Source organism: Megalobrama amblycephala, linkage group LG4, assembly GCF_018812025.1.
Source record: "Megalobrama amblycephala isolate DHTTF-2021 linkage group LG4, ASM1881202v1, whole genome shotgun sequence".
Taxonomy (NCBI): domain Eukaryota; kingdom Metazoa; phylum Chordata; class Actinopteri; order Cypriniformes; family Xenocyprididae; genus Megalobrama; species Megalobrama amblycephala.
The window spans coordinates 13,402,666-13,421,692 of NC_063047.1; the positions used below are offsets into that span (position 1 = coordinate 13,402,666).

A 19,027-nucleotide genomic window follows, 5' to 3' on the forward strand; every position below is an offset into this window, starting at 1 on the left:
TTAAAAAATATTATTTTGTTAAAAATGTCATAGTATCTTAAAAATAAATAAATAAATAAAATAGACATTTGCTTTATACAAAATGGAGACACATTATGTACACGAATCGGGGACACATTACGTGGTTTTGAGCATATTATTTCCACAAATAACTTTAAGATATATGGACACCATAAAAAAAATTATTTGAGATACAAGTGAAATATCTAGAAATGTGTAAATCTACTCTCATTTAATCTTCAGTGTTATTTATCTATATATCTATCTGCATATATTATTTACAGTAGATGGCGCTACTTATTTTGGTAATCCATCAAGGGTCCCCGTCCCTCCAACTCTCTCAGGGTGTTTAAACTACACATGCAAACATCTTTATAGTGTATTGAGCTTTTCAGTCTGTAGTTCTAAAAACCAGAAGACAAGTAACTTAGTTGTATATCTGTCTAAAAAATACATTACTTTTTATATGTGCATTATCTTTTGTCCTACATGAATTACACACAGAAATACCACAAACTTTGAAAATGCTGTGTTGTTTTTCTTCTTCATCATCTTGTTTACTGGCTATTGACTCCTTATGAGGAAGATGAGTTTTATAAAAAAAACAAAAAACAAAAAAAAAAACAAGTAGGTAAACAAGCAGGGCACCCCGGTAGAGGTGATTCGTTAGTGAATTCGATTCTGGGTTTGTGAACGAATCCTTAAAATGAACAAATCCTTTTTATTTTACAATTTATTCATTTTTTGTCCTTCTAAATAGTTATTGTTTATAAGCATTTTATAATAATAATAATAATAATAATAATAATAATAATAACCTTTTTCCCGCTTTTGACCGTATTTATGTAAATGCATGAAGACTTTTACTTTGAAATGGTTCCTGACTTTTACTCTGACTGAAACTATTATTGTGTAAATAATTGTTAAACTGCCAAATTGCTCTTTTCATTGCTCAGAAAACCCTTAACTTTATAACGGTGTAAATCGTGTACTTTTAACCCAACAGGGATAAACGACTGTCTGTCTGTCTTTACAGATGAGACGAAAGTCACATGACAGCTGACTTGATCACATGACAGTAAGTACTAGTCCTGTGAAGATTTCATGAAACTCCACTGGATTTCTGGCTGTATATGGGGTCTCTGTGAGAATGGCTGTTGGCTGGTTTTTCCTTGGATTCATGCTGCTGATCCTCGGTGGAAAGACTGAGACACGTTTATCTGTGGCAAGTTCTGATCTGCAGTTGTTTGTATTTTAAATAGTTTTGGCTCTTCCAGTTGTTTTCATACAGTTTATAGACCATTCTTTGTTGTTATTCCTTACTGTTCTTTTGAATTTTCTTTCTTTCTTTCTTTCTTTCTTTTTTTAAGGAAAAGCTCAATAATGAGGTCATCCCATCTCACAGAGACCGTGCTGCTGATTTCAAGGAAATGTATTTTAAACAGATTTTAGACCACTTCAATTACAACAGCCTGGGCAATGGCACATATGATCAGCGCTACCTTATTACAGGTAATCTGCCACATTTTCATACTCTTAGTCTTAACTTTATCTTTTTAAATTATATCCATCCATACTGAATGCATCGTGTGTTTATTCTAGATCAGTACTGGAAGAAAGGCTATGGACCCATTTTTTTCTACACTGGCAATGAGGGGGATATTTGGGAGTTTGCACGAAATTCAGGCTTCATCACAGAGCTGGCAGCAGTGCAGGGAGCCCTGGTGATATTTGCTGAGCACGTAAGATTCTCATGTTGAATCATATGACCAGGAAGTTAGACAAAAGGAAAATTGTAGATGTCCACTGTATGCAGTCAAACAATCTACATTAGTGGTCAGAAGTTTGGAATAAATAAGATGTTTTTGAAAGAAGTCCCTTATGCTCAACGAGGCTGCATTTATTTGATCAAAAATACAGTAAAACAGTATTATTGTGAAATATTATTACAATTTTAAATTACATTTTTATATATTTTAATATATTTTAAAATGTAATTTATTCCTCCGATGGCAAAGCTGAATTTTTCAGCCGCCATTACTTCATTACCTCATTCAGTGTCACATGATCCTTAAGAAATCGTTCTAATATGCTGATTTAGTGCTTAATTATCAGCAGTTATTAATGGTGCTCAATTATTAATTATGTTTCTTATGATTATCAATGTTGAAAACATCTTAAAATATAGGAAGTTATTTTAAATTATAATAATTTTTACACAATATTGCTGTTTTCACTGTGTTTTTGGTCAAATAAATGTAGCCTTCTTTCAAAAACATTTAAAAAAAAATATTATTTATTATTTTATAAAATTATTCCAAACTTTTTTTTTTTTAATAGTATATACATGTCCACTAATGATTACCTTTGCTTTAAACTCTAGAGGTACTATGGAAAATCTCTTCCATTTGGGAAGAATTCATTTAATATCCCTGAGGTGGGGCTGTTGACAGTGGAGCAGGCTCTGGCTGACTATGCAGTGATGATCACAGAGCTAAAGAAGGAACTGGGAGCTCAGACATGTCCCGTCATCGTCTTTGGTGGAAGGTGGGGTCTCAGTGAGCTTCATATTTACCCTGACAGACACACGCACACACACACACACACACACACACATAAATATCCATAAATATCCAGCTAGCTGCAATATACTTAATTGTTATTAAATTAATTAAATATCATATCTAATAGTATTTTTTATAATGCAATAACAAATAATATCTATATGTCTGTTTTTATGTCAGCTATGGAGGAATGTTGAGCGTTTACATGAGAATCAGGTACCCGAATATTGTTGCTGGTGCGTTAGCCGCTAGCGCTCCCATCCTGTCCACCGCAGGTCTTGGAGACTCTAGACAGTTTTTCCAGGATGTTACTGCTGTAAGTTCATATTTAATTCTTTTCAGGCACTTTGGCGTTGAAACATGCCTTTAAAACAATTTTTAAAGACGATTTTATTTGATTTTGTATTGGAGTAATATTGATACTGTTTGCGTGTTCAGGATTTCGAAAAGTTTAAACCTGCCTGCCGAGATGCAGTGAAAGGAGCTTTCCAGAAGCTAAACACTTTGGCACAACAGAAAGGTATCCGTAGCCGTTCACTCAGGATTCTTGAACATTTCACTCTGTGTTTGTTGTTGTTCCTAAACTAATTTCATTCTCCTGCTCCTTGTTCACACTCCATAGACTACAGCCGCATCCAGTCTGCTTTCTCCCTGTGTAAAACTCCCTCCACCCCAAAGGACATTGATCAGCTGAACGGACTCTTACGCAACGCCTTCACCATGATGGCCATGTTGGATTATCCCTACAGCACTCAATTCATAGGCAGCATGCCAGCCTTCCCTGTGAAGGTATTGGATTTCTCACTAGTGTGAATTTTGAAAATTCCGTCACCAGATGGGAAGGGGATAGCATGAAAAATAAAAGCTCGCCACTGAAAGGCTTTAATGCAGAAAGCAAAACCTAATGGTGCTAAACAAATGTTTCCCTGATGCTTAGAGCAAATGAAACCATTCCACCCCATCTGGTTCCATTTAAAATGGCTTAATAGTGCAGTTCCTGCAGTTGGAATGGAACCATTATGATTGTGTGTTTTAAAGATAAAGTTCAGTACTTTTACTTTTCCACAGGTGGCGTGTGAAACCATGCTGAATGGCACTGATCTTATGTTGGCACTCAGAGATACTGTTGGTAAATGACGGCAGCTTTGCACAGATTTGGATTTCATTTTCTGTTCCTTTTTGTTGTAATCCCTCTTGTCCTGACAAGGCTCAAAAGACTTTTTCATTAATGTTGTGCCACCCCCACAGGCATTGTGTATAATTCCACTGGACAGCTCACATGTTATGATCTCTACGGTCTCTATGTGGAGTGTGCCGACCCCACCGGCTGTGGCCTTGGCTTTGACAGTTATGCGTGGGATTACCAGGTACCTAGATTAGTTCTCACTAAACCCTGAATATTAGTTTTTGGTACTTGCTGAAAGTTCACTGTAATATTAGAGCCATGATCAATGATTAGAACATATCATAAACGTCATTTAACATGTTTATGTTAAAAATTTAACAACACAAGTCTTCAGTAAAACATTTATTTTGAGACTAAAGAGTGAGGGTGGTGAACTCCTGTCCTGGAGAGCCACAGTCATGCAGAGTTCAGCTCCAACCCTGATAAACACTCACCTGTCTGTAGCTTTCTAGTAACCCTTCAGACTTTGATTAGCTTGTTCAGGTGTGTTTGATTAGGACTGTGGCTGTCCAGAACCGACGTTCGCCACCCCTGCTATAGAGTGTTGCATGAATAATTTTGTAGGCTAACCTGGAAGTTAGCATCCGCTAAAAAGCCAATAGGATTTTTCTTTGGCTTTTGGATTACTGCATAAAATAAGGTCTGTGAAGAACAAGTTTATGAACAAGTGATTCTTACTCGTAAATGTTGAAATTAATATTAACTAAGATTAATAAATGCTGTAGAAGTATTGTTCATTCTTAATGTTAACTAAAGTATTTAACTAATGTTAACTAATGAAACCTTATTGTAAAATGTTACCCATGAATTTTGATGTTTAAATAATCCCCAGATGTAGAAAGCTAAAGTTAGACTATAAAAAAACATCACATGACCACTAAGCTTTGAGGAAATCTCTCAATCTTTATTTAAACGCCATGATGACGTTTAATGCCCCAGACAACCTCTGTAGTCCCATTTAGCCACTTGTTGACAACCACCTTTTTCAAGACATTCAAAAGCTTACAAAAATCATGAATATATTATATTTAACCACAGACCACATTTCCGGCATTTAACCAAAATCCCACTGACTTCAGGACAATGGAACTGGAAGTTCAAAAATGCTAACTCATTTCCAGCTTTTAGGACCAATTTCTGCAGCACTCTATTCAGTCCAAATACTTGACACTGTTATTTTTAAAGAACTTTTATATATAAGTTTGCAGTTGAATCTGATGTATTAATTTTCATTGGAATATTCACATGTATACTATATAAAAATTTTGTTTTTATATATATATATATATACAGTACAGTCCAAAAGTTTGGAACCACTAAGAGTTTTAATGTTTTTAAAAGAAGTTTCATCTGCTCACCAAGGCTACATTTATTTAATTAAAAATACAGTAAAAACAGTAATATTGTGAAATATTATTACAATTTAAAATAACTGTTTTCTATTTGAATATATTTCACAAAGTAATTTATTCCTGTGATGGCAAAGCTGAATTTTCAGCATCATTACTCCAGTCTTCAGTGTCACATGATCCTTCAGAAATCATTCTAATATGCTGATCTGCTGCTCAAGAAACATTTAATGTGTACAATTGTACAAAATATTTGTGTACAATATTTATTTTCAGGATTATTTGATGAATAGAAAGTTCAAAAGAACAGTGTTTATCTGAAATCTAATCTTTTGTAACATTATAAATGTCTTTACTGCCACTTTTGATTTATTTAATGCATCCTTGCTGAATAAAAGTATTAATTTCTTTAATTTCTTTTCAAAAAAATAAGAAAATAAAAATTCTTACTGACCCCAAACTTTTGAACGGTAGTGTATAATGCTACAGAAGCTTTGTATTTCAGATAAATGCTGTTCTTTTGAACTTTCTATTCATCAAGGAATCCTGAAAAAAAAAAAGTACACAACTGTTTTCAACATTGAAAATAATCATAAATGTTTATTGAGCAGCAAATCAGTATATTAGAATGATTTCTGAAGGATCATGTGACACTGAAGACTGGAGTAACGATGCTGAAAATTCAGCTTTGCATCACAGGAATAAATTACTTTGTGAAATATATTTAAATAGTACACAGTTATTTTAAATTGTAATAATATTTCACAATATTACTGTTTTTTACTGTATTTTTAATTAAATAAATGTAGCCTTGGTGAGCAGACGAAACTTCTTTTAAAAACATTAAAAATCTTAGTGGTTCCAAACTTTTGGACTGTACTGTGTGTGTGTATATATATGTATATATATATATATATATATATATATATATATATATGTATATATATATATATATATATATATATATGAGTTTGCAGTTGAATCTGATGTATTAGTTTTCATTGGATTATTCACATGTATAATACATAAAAATTTTGGTTACACTTTAAGGTGTCAGTATTACAGTGCAATTACACATTTACATACTGTGTAATAATAATTAACTACATGTACTTACTATAGGGTTAGTCACATGTAATTATGCATGATTTCTAGTTATTACTACATTATTACATAACGTGTAACAATGGCACTGTAAAATAAAGTGTTGCCAAAATGTCTTTTATATGAAAATCTTTTTTAGGCCTGCACTGAGATCGAGATGTGCTATGAGAGTAACAATGTGACAGACATGTTCCCACCTATGACATTCACTGAGCAGCAGAGGGAACAGTACTGCTCAAAGAGATGGGGGGTGGTGCCACGGCCAGGGTGGCTCAAGACCCAGTTCTGGGGCCAAGGTAAGCTAGAACTATCAAACTGTGTATAGGTTTGTGTTTCTTTAAAAAAAAAAAAAAAAAAGAAGAAAAGAGAGAGAGTTTTACCCTATGATTATGCATCTGGATCCACTTGTCTTTGATCCTTTTAATATCATTGGATGTTTGCAGTGAACTGGGAGCTAAATGTAGCATCCATTTGAATTCTCTCTTCTAGATCTCTCTACCGCAAGCAATATCATATTTTCCAATGGTGATCTTGATCCTTGGGCTAATGGAGGGGTAAGTTTCACTTTTAAAACTTTGTAATTTTATTTAGTTATTAAAATATAAAGGTGCACTCTGTATTTTTCCTTACTAAAATGATCTGAATACTTAATTTAAGTAATTCCCTTGTTAGTAAGTTGTTACACTGAGTGCACTTTTATTCATGTATGCCATTTACAAATAAAGAGTATTTTGTTGCGCTTCTCTGTAAAACATTTAATGGAATTATTTTCACCTGTAGATCAGGAAGTCACTCAGCCCATCACTGATTGCAATCAACATACCAGAGGGAGCTCATCATCTGGATTTAAGGTGCCAGTTAAACTTAGGCTATTTTTTCTCATTTTTTCAGGCAGATTGTCTGCACTATTAATTGCAAGTGAATAAAATTTGTGTCTAGACATAATCAACTTATCTGCATGGGTTGCTTTGGTAAAGCCGTAGGCGTACGCACGTATGCGACGAGGCTTTCAAAACAGATGTAGGGAAAATGGAGGTCCATCATTTCACTCTCCTGTCGTGTCACGGTGCAGAACTCCTCCACCGCACAAGAAAAACTCAGCGACGGAGGAGACTGATATTGTGATGTTCCATGCTGTAGTCACAACCGAAATCTTTTTACATACCATTTGAATACCGTATGAATACTTATCGTTGTGTTTAGCGTGGAGTGATGCAAAAAAGACCATTTAAAATCTGATTTGAACAGCCAGAGCACCCAGACTCTGATGCATCTATAAAAATCTGATTGGAATCGCACTTCAAACCACCTCCAAATGTGGTTTAAATCATAATTTGAAAAAATTAAGATTTCATGCGTTTGTAAAAAAAAAAAACAGATTTATGCTGGCAGTCTGAACATAGCCCATGTTACATATTATGTGATGTGTTTAGACCCGTGAGAGATAAAAGACAATGAAATGCTATATTTGGCTTCATCATCTGACCATGCTTCCTACTTTATTTTTTCCCAGAGAGTCCAACCCTGCTGATCCTGAGTCTGTGATTGTGGCTCGGAAGGAGGAGTCTGAAATCATTGCTCAATGGGTGAAGGCGGCAAGGAAGGAGCCATCATGAGTTATTTTTATGTACAATTTATTTCAACATTTGTAAACTTGTAAAATATTGAATAAATCCATTTATTTTCCACAGAAATGGACATTAAAAAGATATATTCCAGAAATATGAATTTGTCAATTAAAAAACAAACATTTTCATTATGTAAAAGCTCACTCTTATGTCTAATTCATCATTTACAAATTGGCAGATTGCGTTGGGGTACTTCTAAGGAAATTCAAAGGAATATATACCGCTGTACCACATTATTATTGCCCCTTTTAGAATATTCTTTGAAATTTATGGCACATCTTTGGTGTACGAATGATTCAGAACTATGTTGATTTGTCAATATGCATGAGGCAGATGATAATTTAAGACATTTGCACAACAATTAAGAGTGAAGCATGAAAAGCCCTTCATTTTAAATCTGATACACACAAGCTAGCGGTCTTCAATTTCTCACACAATGAGAGAAAAAAAAAAAAAACCTAGAAATGGCATACGGATAGCAAGTTAATTTAACGCTTGCACATTGTATTATAAATAGTCACAAAGTATTTATTCACAAAAAAAAAAAAAAAAAAAAAAAAGGAATCGTAGTTTCACAAAAGGAATGAGATGATTAAAATAGATTGATTTCTCATAAAAACTTGATTCTCAGGATTGAAAATAGACAACATTTGTCATCATTGCTCTGTATGTAAAGGCACACGTGGAACAGAACAAACACCTCACCACAGCACGACGTCAAAAAACCAGCCCTTGATGAACATCTGCAATGGCTATAATATTACACGGTACCAAAACAAAACTCTGGGTAATATTACTGTAAGATTCTGCACAGTGAGACGTAATGTTCAACCAGCTTTTCAAATACTATGCACATAATACATTTGTCATCTGTGTAAACAGCAGGTCTGTTCTTTGATGGTCAAAAAGTTAATAGCCCTGCTTGTTATCAGTAACATTAAGACATCCTATACATTCTATTCTATTTAAGCTCAGGCCACAAACTGATCTGTAATCAGTAATGAAAAATGAATAATTAAACATTCCATTTTTCTTCCTACATGAAAACATTTGGAATTTTGAAGATTCTTTAAAGTTCTAAGACCACCCCAAAAACAAAAAAAACAACAAAACAAAACAACAACCACCCAATTTTTCACATTTTACAAATATTCTACCAATACCAAATGTTTGAAGTTCATTATACACATGTTCCAAGACCAAATGAAAATACTAATGACAATCTTAATCTGATGTTGGTCCCATGAAAGAGTGAGATGTGCCATAATATATTATAGACACTTACTTTAAAAAAAAACAAAACACTGCTTGATTAATGCTCCACTTAAATACTTATAATTCTGCAACCACAAAAAAAAAAAAAAGAAATGGGACAAAACTGAATAAAAATCTAATAATAATAATAATGGTTCATATGACGGTCACCTGCTAACAAGTTAACATTTAAAGGAGCTTTTTAATATATATAAAATAATAAACCCACTAACACCAAACTCAGCACAAATATGTACATTTCTCCTATTCACAGAATGGCATTAAAATCCTTCACAGCAAGGTTGGGGTTTTAGGCTCAAAACAAAAAAGAAATATTTAAAATAAATTTAGAAAAACAAATGTTTCCCCTTGCATGTGCTTTATCACAAGATAAAATTTATACAATGCTGTCTGATAACTCAAAATTTTTGGTAACACTTTACTATAAGGTTTAATTTGTTAACATCAGTTAACTACTATAATTAACAAAAACTAACAATGTAGAATACATCTACAGCATTTACTAATCCTAATGTTAATCTCAACATACATTTTCAAGATCAAAAGTTGTATCGGTTAATATTAGTTAATGCACAGTGAACTAACATTAACAAAGGTAATACATGCTGCAAAAATATATTGCTCATTGTCAGTTCATGTTAGTTAAAGCCTAAACTAATGTTAACAAATGAAACCTTATTGTAAAGTGTAACCACATGTTCCAAATGCTCTGAAAAACAAATGTAAATAATTGTGATGCAAAGAAAAATAAATTTACAAAGCTAAATAGACCTTCAGATAATGGTGAAAGACTCCCTAAACCCCCACAACAAAAAGAGCAGTGGTTCTTTCATTTAAAAAAAAAAAAAAATACACGCACACTAAAACCCCAAAAACACACCATAAAGTGCTTGCAGTCCCTATAATGTTTCACAGTATGTTTTTTTTTTTTCTTTTTGTCTGTGTGCTTGGGCAAAGAGACTGCACATACTGTTTCATACTGATCGACAGCAGCATAGAAGCATAAATAGAGAAACTCTATTAATAGAAACATACAGATCACTGGTACACTAAAAAACTACGCATCTACAAACAGATGTTTGTCATGGCTCTTGTAATTATTTCACCATTTAGTGACTTTCAATTACAAAAAGAGTTCCTAGTGTAGAAAAAGATGGCAGTGTGGATATCAAATGTGTTCAGCCCTGAGAGAGGTGTGTTTGGTAACGCACGTGTGCTTATAGGTCCATCACTCTGCTTGTGGCCATATGGGCAGAGGATGGGCTTCAGTGTTGAAGACGTACTTGTCTAAGCTGATAAGGTTAGGGTCCTCAGAAAACAGCAGGTAGAAGTATTTAAGCGTCTCACCCAGGAAGAAGCTCTCCATCTTGTCTCGAGGGCTGGGATAGGACGGGTCACAGACGTTGTTTATGGACGTGTAACCTCCAGTGGGAACCTGTGGAGAGAGGGACACATTAGTCAGTACTGAGAGTTGTTTGGTAACATCCTTGTAAACTGTTGATATGAACTGAATGCTGAATGTGAAGTTTAGAGTGAGAAAGTGTAAGTATTTGGAAAGGGAGCAAGGCAATGTTTGTATAAACCAAGCCAAACATGAGAAGCCAAGTAACAACATATCTGACATATGAAAGTCAGAACTGAGCCAATAATATCAGACTTTCATTTTGACAGAGCACCAAGGTTTGACTTTGAGCCAGTATGAAAAACAATCTTATGACATTTTCTGACCAATGACTTTCCATAATTTTTTCCATGATGAATGGACAAGGATTAAGGGATTAAGGAAATTTAAGAGTATTTCAAATGAAAGAAAGAATTAAAAACTAAGCATAACTGGACAAACTTATTTTGAATAAAATTGTCCTTTTAAGATTATTAATTTCAATGATTTTTCCTAAAAATAAATAAATAAAATAAAAAAACCCTTCTAAAATTCCCTGATATTTATTTTGTAGTTCTGATACTCAATAGAATTTTGCACTTTACTAATAACTTGCTTAATAAGTACAAGGACAAACTGCCACATCATAAAACTGCATGTTTATACTAAAACGTTTACATATACACTACTGTACAAAAGTGTAGGGTTGGTAAGATTTTTTTAATAAGTCTCTTATTCATATTCAATATTTTTCAGCAGCCATTACACTAGTGTCACATGATCCTTCAGAAATCATAATATGCTGATTTTGTGCTAAAAAAAAATAAAAAAAAATAAATGTTGAAAACAGTCTTGCTTGCTTAAAATTGTGGAAACCGCGATTCCTATTTTTTCTTCATGATTCTATGATTAATAGAAAGTTCCAAAGGACAGCAATTATTTTAAATATCTTTCATAATATTATAAAATGTCCTTATTATCACTTTTGATCAATTGAATGCATCCATGCTGAATAAAATTGTTCACTTTTGAACAGTAAACAATTAACATATAGCTAAATTTATTAACATTCAATCTCTAGCTATTTTTTTATTAGTATACTTTTACCTTACAAATACATTTAAAACCTGCTGAAAAACTTCAACTGAGCAATGCATTGTGGGAAATATTATCTGAAAAGCATTCACAGAGGCACACACTTTCATCCACCAGAAACAGTACACCATCTGGACACTTTTGGCAAACTATTTTCTATGAATGATTTACATTATTTTGAATCTCGCATACTATTTAGAATGGAAAACATGTAAATTTGGATGCATCTTCCTTCTACTAGTTTGCATGTTCTAAAAACACCTCAAGGTAACAGTGGAACCGTTTCTCTCTCTCTCACACATACCCTTGTGTACTTATTGAAATTTTGTAGGATCTCCCAGCCCCACTGCTGGTACTTCTTATCCTTGGTAAATCTGTACAAGTAGAAGAGGCTTTCCACGGTCTCTGGCCGCAGAAGGTTGTGCCGGTCAGCAATCTGCAAGATATTACAATATCACAAAATCCATTTTATTTCAAATATTGAAACAAACATGTTCAACAACTGCCAAGAGTAGTCAAAACTGAAAGCTCACCTTTACATCTACATCCTTTGTGCTGCCTTCATGCATGTTGAAATGAGCTATCTCCGGGCTCAGACCTGTCTCCATCTGGGCATACATCTGGTAGCAGGTCTCAATCAGCTGTTTTGCCAGCTCCATATGATCAGCAGGAAGGCCGTAATGTGCCCCCAGTGCCAGCGTGCCAGGCAAAAAACATACCAAATGGTCCTAAAAGAAACAAGACAGGAGAAAAAGGGAGCTACATGAACAATTTGACTTTGCTGAACTTGAAGTCTTGTTATTCTTTGAGAACATACATACCATTTTGGGACTGAAGTGTCCATGGGACAACTCTCCTACAAATGTAAGGCCTAGAGGAGTAGACTTCTTCAGCAGGTTCTTTTTCACCCCTTCCACGGCCTGCAGGTAGTCATCCAGCAATCTGAACACATGGGAGCACAAACAAATCTTAACAAAAATGCTTCAGCAATATATATTATATATAAATATACACACACACACACACACACACACACGTTTTTGACAGTCACACAAGGCTTTTTTTTCTTCCTTTTTCCTTTTTGATTTAGTATTAATACCACAGGCTGTCATCATTCCACAGCCATAATTCTGGTATCGACCCAACCCCATAAGGACTAAACTATGAAGTCCAAATATACACAGTCCTCTACTCACTCGTTCTCTGTCTTGCCTCCCTGTATCCACTGCTTCAGCAGATACTCATAGTAGCTGTCAGCCCTGGCACCCAGTGTGTAAATGCCCTGATGGGTGAACAGCCCGTTGTTGGTATTTATAAACATCGGCACCAGCCCATCTTGCTTTCCGTCCAGTTTATGCACCTGCTTCATCACCTCCATTACAGCCAACTACAGAAAGACTTGGATGATTAGTAACCACCTGTTCTATTGAGAACAGAATTGTTTAAATTGTGAAAGACTATCCATCATCTTGACCTGGTATTTGGGGTCTCCAGTGAGTCGGCTGAGCTCTCTGAACTCCAGCTGAATGCTAGTGACCTCAGCTACGGTGCTGTCTGAAGTCCATCGCGGAGGATGAGCCGTTCCCTTCCCAATATTCACATCAGAATAGGGGATTTTAGAGGCAGTGTTGAAGGCGGGCATCAGCCTGGAGCCGATATCTTTCTGAAAAATTATTCACGAGATAAAAATAGCACCAAATCACCAGAACATAGTAACAGGGAGAGGAGATGCTTTGAGCTACCCGGGGGTGGTGGGCTTTACTTCTCACTCACAGCTTTATCCAGGAACATGGAGTCTCTGGTCAGATGATAAGTACTCAGAAGGCCCCCCAGGATACGAATGGTGCTCTCGAAAAGATTAACATCCACGTTTTTATCGAAGGAGAGCTCTTTGGCCACCCACTCCCTGGCCTCTGCAAACTCTATCAACAACATTTATGTAAATTAAGTAAGCCACATTACATACACAGTAAACAGCTTCAGTGAACATTATAAAATGAGAAGGTGAAGGTGAAGTGTGTATTTTTTTCTGTTACAGGTTTATGTCTACATTTTAAATCGGTTGGTCGATTTCCCAGAAAAGTGTAAAAACTGTGGCTCTGTAACACTATCAGAGAATCACTTTGTTTCATCTCAACCAGCCTGACATAGTAACATTGGCTAAACTAGTGGCGTAAGTTTGGTGCTAACCTGTTGTCCAGCCAATGCAAGATATTACGCAAGGAATATACACACATGCCACAAGGCATTTTAGATCTTGGGAAAACTAAAAAAAAAAAAAAAAAAAAAAAAAAAGGTCTGTGTGGGCTTCTGTAATGTATTTTCTCTAGCAAACTAAATTACCCTCTTTGAGACCCAGGATCCACATGGTATCCAGAGCATCAATTAGGGTCAGCCCAAGTCCAAACCACTCTCCATATGATTTAGAGATGGGTTTGAGCTCATCGTGACCCCAAGCATAGTCCTTGTAGCCCTTCCAGGCATGTCTAAAAGCTTCTCTCACAGCCTCTAGTCTGCTCTCAGCTGAAAGCAACAAAACACAGGAAACAGCTGCTTCAATGCAATCCAGAAAAAGAAAAAAATGAATACAGGCAGATCAGCTGCATAAAATGTTTATATTTAGAAAGTATTAATTTAGCAGCTGGCTCTTTTCCTGTTCCATATCAAAGGAATAAAATGTAGTTGACAAAATAACAAACCAAGTGCTAATGAAGCTGGGTCGTCTCGGTTTTCTGTGTCTTTGGTGTCAGTATCAGAGGCCTGTCCTTCTACTATCACAGCTCCACGCCAACTACACTCATGTAAGAAATAAATAATAAATAAAATAATAGTAATAATAAAAATACAGGAATATCTAGTCCTCTCTATACTCTGATAAAATGCACATGCTGTTGTGTTTCAGTACAGTTGACAATTAAATTCAAACCTAATGACTGGCTTTCCTCGCTCAGATCCTTTATCTGCATTATTTAGGTCCAGTCCATGATTTTCTGCTCTCCACAGACCCGACACATTCGTTTTGGATTGCAAACGGTTCTGCAAGACAGGCGGTCCACGTCTACGGTAGTCCTTTCTCTGTTTTTCAAAGGAAAACATAAGTTACTGCCGCAAACTGCAAAAAGCAGCACAAAGCACAGCCTGTAACCTTGAGTTATCAGGTTACTCATTAAAAGAGGCCATCCAAAAAGCAAGCAAGCAAGCAAGTACCAAATGGGTCACACTAACCTCAGAGGGCAGCTCAGGAAGAATGGACCTGTACTCATTTTTCAGGTCAACAACAAATGACTGTTTCCCATCATCCCTGTTCCCCCCAAATGCACCACCTGAGAAACATGAACACAGAGGAGGTATAATTAGCTTCTCAATCAAACCTTGATAGAGATACTAGGTTAAAGTTGGCATGAAATGGAAATTCAGTTTTGTAAATGCATATTATAGATCTTATTGAGAATGATTCATCCATGCACATTTCATTTCATTTTTTTTTTTTTTTTGACCTTGTATTTTTTTTATGAAAATGTCAAATAGAGTTATATCGCCAGCCTGTGAGATTGCTGATACACGATATTATCGCGTTCTGTAATTATTTACTTACTTTGATTTATTATAGCGGGAAATGGTACTGTAAGTTGGTGATAAAGAAATGTCACGTCGCACAGAACTATTTCACCCAAAAGGCAAGACCGTGAATATCTCAATATCTCTGATTATCAACTATCGGCACAACCCTAGTGTCAAAACTGGATTTTCCGGTGAAACAACAGACTTCTCTCTGGTGACATATTCGAGTCTTCTCCAATCATCTAGTCCCTGTCCCTTTCTTACAATCCACTGCAAAGCTTGAATTCAGATCTGCCTCCATTCAATCAACAACTGATGGATAGAAATCCCCACTCTAATTTTTTTTCTTTTCCATCATCTATTTCGCTCTGATATACATCATAATATGGAAGAAACGTTCTGACTCTATTTATGTTACATTACAACTTTAAAGCGTTCATAACATACATTTTTTTGTGCATTTTTCAATAAGACAACTTCTCAGTTTCAATAGTTTTGTTTGAAATATAGTGGCTAACCTCTCCAGTGCCCTATGAGAGTGGGAGAAGTAACGATTCCACAAACCAACAACAGCATCAATGTAAGCAGAATCAGGCTGCGCTGCAATCTGGACAACTGTTTCCATTTCTGGAGAAAAAGCAGAGGTGAATCTTCACATCTTTGCAATCAAATGCTACTAAACAAAGACAGAGGAGACTAGAAGCTACTCATAGTTAAAACCATCATGTAAATAAAGAAATGACTTGAATATTAAACTCACCCTCCAGCAGGACTGTCGGCGCCACTGCTTGCTGTTGGTGTAGCTACTGCTTTCGTTGAGAGTCAGAGATACAAAATCCCTTCTTGATGGTGGAAGCATGATTCCCCGTCTCTCTCCAGACTGTTCATAAACTCAGTGACCAGGTCTCTGGGTACAGAGAAAGAAAACAAGCTTTGTGTCAAAACCTAGAGAGCTGCCTACCTGTACAATATGTCTGGGCTGACTATGACGTTCAAATGTGCTGTCTAGATAGGCAGTTCACTAGGTGTTGAGACACAGTCAGTGCTGACAGTAGCTGCGTGGGCAGCAGACTGGCATGTACAGTACTGATAACACAGAAAAACGTTTATAACGTTAAAGTTTTACAGTTTACAGACGTCGATGGTATACATAAATTAAGATGTAATTTGATTAACAAAATATTTATGCTTCAGTCACAGAGCAAGTCTAAAACTGCTTCAAACGATCAGGTGATGAGACCGTTAATAATTAACATCAAGACATATTGTCCAACCAATGTAATTATCTAACTATACATTATTGTAAAAGTATCGAACTATACATTATAACAAAAATACTAAAACAGAAACGGCTAGCTTATTTCAATCGTTGACAGATTCGTTCAATATATTCAGCGACCACTTCGAGAGTGTTTGATTCATTTAAAAGAACCGACTCATAAGAGTCATTCGTTCCCATATCGTCGAGAGAATAAGTAGTTCAGAAAACAAAGTCAGAGTATTTTTAGTACTGTGTTTCCTCCACAGCGGCAGAATATCATAAATATAAATTAGTAAAATTAGAGGAACTGTTCTTATTCAGAACCGGTTCTCGGTTCCCAACTAGACGAACCAACTGTCAGACAACGCTTTCACACAGACTGAAAATTATGTCTGCTCTAAAGAACCCTTAACACTACTTATATTTTATTTAGTACACAAAAACAGGCCAGTTTCTCGATTTAGTAATACAATAAAAGTCACACTGGGCTACATTTCACTGGCACATGCACGCTTAAGCGCAGAGATCAGAAAAAAATAACTCATTTACCTCTCTTCCTGGACTATTTCGAGCCTCCAGCTGTGTGAAGCGGAGCTCTGGTCGGCTCAGGATCTTACGACGGTCCGAGGCATCACTGAAGGGCCTAGAGCTCACCAGCGATCAGTCTCACTCACAAAAATCTCATTTTGTTGCGAATACCATGCGACTTTTCCAAACGACACGTCCGAAAATCGTTAAGGATTAACTGGATAATATCGCAACCATTTTCACTGCTGATGTTTAGTAATTTCCTGGAGACGAAGACACATCCAGCTGTAAGGAGGCGTGTTGAACTGTAGTGTACACTAGTAGTAGCAACTTGTGGCTTTTCCAAATAATCCTCTAGAGGGCGCCAGAAACCTACATCTCATTGGTTGGACTATTAATTATTTACCACACAAGCCTACAGGTTATACCATACATTACACTGGAGTTTGGTTGACAAAACGCGTTTTAGTCACAACGCGTATATATATATATATATATATATATATATATATATATATATATATATATATATATATATATATATATATATATATATATATATATCAAAACATTACAATTTTACTGTATTTCTATAAAATAAATGCAGCCTTGCATTTAAAACAATCAAGTTGACATTAAAAAAATCGTACCTGATTGGTAGTGTAGTAGACTCATATTTATATTTAGCAGTTTAAATATTTATATGCGTTTTCATGTTTTTATCTGGGTTTTACTTTAGTAAATATGTATTTGTAAAATTTTTTTACATTAACAGTCTAATTCAAGTAAATGCATGCACAAATCAGTACATTTGAAGACCAGTCCTGCAGAAATTAATATCCTCTTCCTTTCTGTATAAGCTCAAAAATGCAGTTAATTCTGAAGGCACCCTAAATTCATATAGGAATCAAATCCTTCAGGACTTTTTTTTTTTTTTTTTTTTTGCCATACTCAATAATTAAAAAAACAATCAAACAAACAAAAAACACTCATTTGAATAAAATCAGTTTGTTATTAAAACAGATTGCAATGAGTTACTTTACAATGAGCTAAATTGTCATTTCTAATGGGACTGTTTTTGCGATTTGCACACAAGAACAACTGACACTTAATTAACAAATTATGATGACCATTATTAAATAAGATATAGCAAATTCCACCATAAACAATGGGCTCACAGCAACTGTCTGACAGCACTAAGCTTTGTAGTAAGTAATTCTTGTTATTAGACTTTCATAAGCAGTGCCTGATGTAAGTTTGAGGCACATTGTTTAAATAGTATCAGATTTGGGTGCCACATACACCACATGACCAATAGTGACAGCAAATGACCGCATCCATGATTGAAGCTGTTACAAAGTGGACAAACTACCTGTTAATGCCAATAGTTTTGAAATGTTCATCAAGTAGGTGTGGTGTTAAAGTGTCCACGAATTTTTGACCATGCAGTGTATCACAGTGCTCTTTGCCATAAGGTGCAACAAAACCTGAATTAAAGGGGCTTTGAGGAAATCGTGGTTTGTGGAAGTTAATTGCTTCCGAAATTGTGACAAGAGTACCATCAAGACACCATATAAATAATCAGTTATTTAACATAAAACAAGCATTGTAAACAATATACAACAATATATTACAACTCCTCATGAGAAGCTGTGCACCAGATTACTGTTGCCAATAGACAACAAACCAGTTCATTGTACTGAAGGTACACTGTAAACTGAAGGAGAAAACTTCATTAGGAACCTCCATTCCCACAGCAGATGGAGAACAGTAGAGTAGAGAAAGTCCTGATTTTCTCAGCAGAGAGCTCCTCAGTAAGAGCTCTGCAGAACAGTCCTCAAATGAGAGAGGATTTATGTCTTAGCTGAAGCATACATGTCCTACAGTAAACTGAAACTCGTCTGTTGTGTCGCTGTGGCCAAATAAAGCCACATCTCTGATTGGTAAAAGCTCCAGGTCTTCGGTCTCAAACTGGAACACGGACTCCCGAGGGCCTGTATCCAGCGCCTCTGTATGCTAAATACAGACAGAAAGGGGACATAATAAACTCAAGTGAACAGCAATGCAGTCCATTAGAATTTAGTTACGGCTGTCT

The 19,027-nt window shown here is 35.5% G+C and overlaps 3 protein-coding genes across 5 annotated transcripts in view; 1 reads left to right on the forward strand and 2 right to left on the reverse strand.

Annotated features, from left to right (window-relative positions):
- Positions 1 to 910: 910 nt before the first annotated feature.
- Positions 911 to 7,925, forward strand: dpp7 (dipeptidyl-peptidase 7). The gene is made up of 13 exons (XM_048187637.1): positions 911 to 1,225; positions 1,371 to 1,512; positions 1,603 to 1,742; positions 2,384 to 2,547; positions 2,745 to 2,880; positions 3,003 to 3,084; positions 3,187 to 3,353; positions 3,633 to 3,693; positions 3,813 to 3,931; positions 6,343 to 6,499; positions 6,693 to 6,757; positions 6,984 to 7,054; positions 7,717 to 7,925. The coding sequence occupies exons 1-13, from the start codon at positions 1,151 to 1,153 to the stop codon at positions 7,817 to 7,819; spliced, it is 1,482 nt and encodes a 493-aa protein (XP_048043594.1). The 5' UTR covers positions 911 to 1,150; the 3' UTR covers positions 7,820 to 7,925.
- Positions 7,821 to 17,271, reverse strand: man1b1b (mannosidase, alpha, class 1B, member 1b). Its single transcript, XM_048187636.1, has 14 exons — positions 16,954 to 17,271; positions 15,904 to 16,050; positions 15,662 to 15,770; positions 14,808 to 14,905; positions 14,509 to 14,657; positions 14,282 to 14,373; positions 13,926 to 14,105; positions 13,356 to 13,504; positions 13,057 to 13,245; positions 12,779 to 12,969; positions 12,404 to 12,524; positions 12,116 to 12,310; positions 11,887 to 12,018; positions 7,821 to 10,541 (listed from the first exon to the last, which is right to left on the reverse strand). The coding sequence occupies exons 2-14, from the start codon at positions 16,000 to 16,002 to the stop codon at positions 10,335 to 10,337; spliced, it is 1,911 nt and encodes a 636-aa protein (XP_048043593.1). The 5' UTR covers positions 16,003 to 16,050; positions 16,954 to 17,271; the 3' UTR covers positions 7,821 to 10,334.
- A 653-nt stretch (positions 17,272 to 17,924) lies between these two features.
- The window catches only part of si:dkey-61l1.4 (collagen alpha-1(I) chain), a 52,551-nt gene continuing 51,448 nt past the window's right edge, over positions 17,925 to 19,027 (reverse strand). For all 3 annotated transcript variants that reach the window (XM_048187639.1, XM_048187638.1, XM_048187640.1), the window contains one exon: positions 17,925 to 18,948. In XM_048187639.1, the coding sequence (XP_048043596.1) occupies positions 18,793 to 18,948 (156 nt within the window). In that variant the 3' untranslated portion in view covers positions 17,925 to 18,792. The remainder of the gene's footprint in view (positions 18,949 to 19,027) is intronic.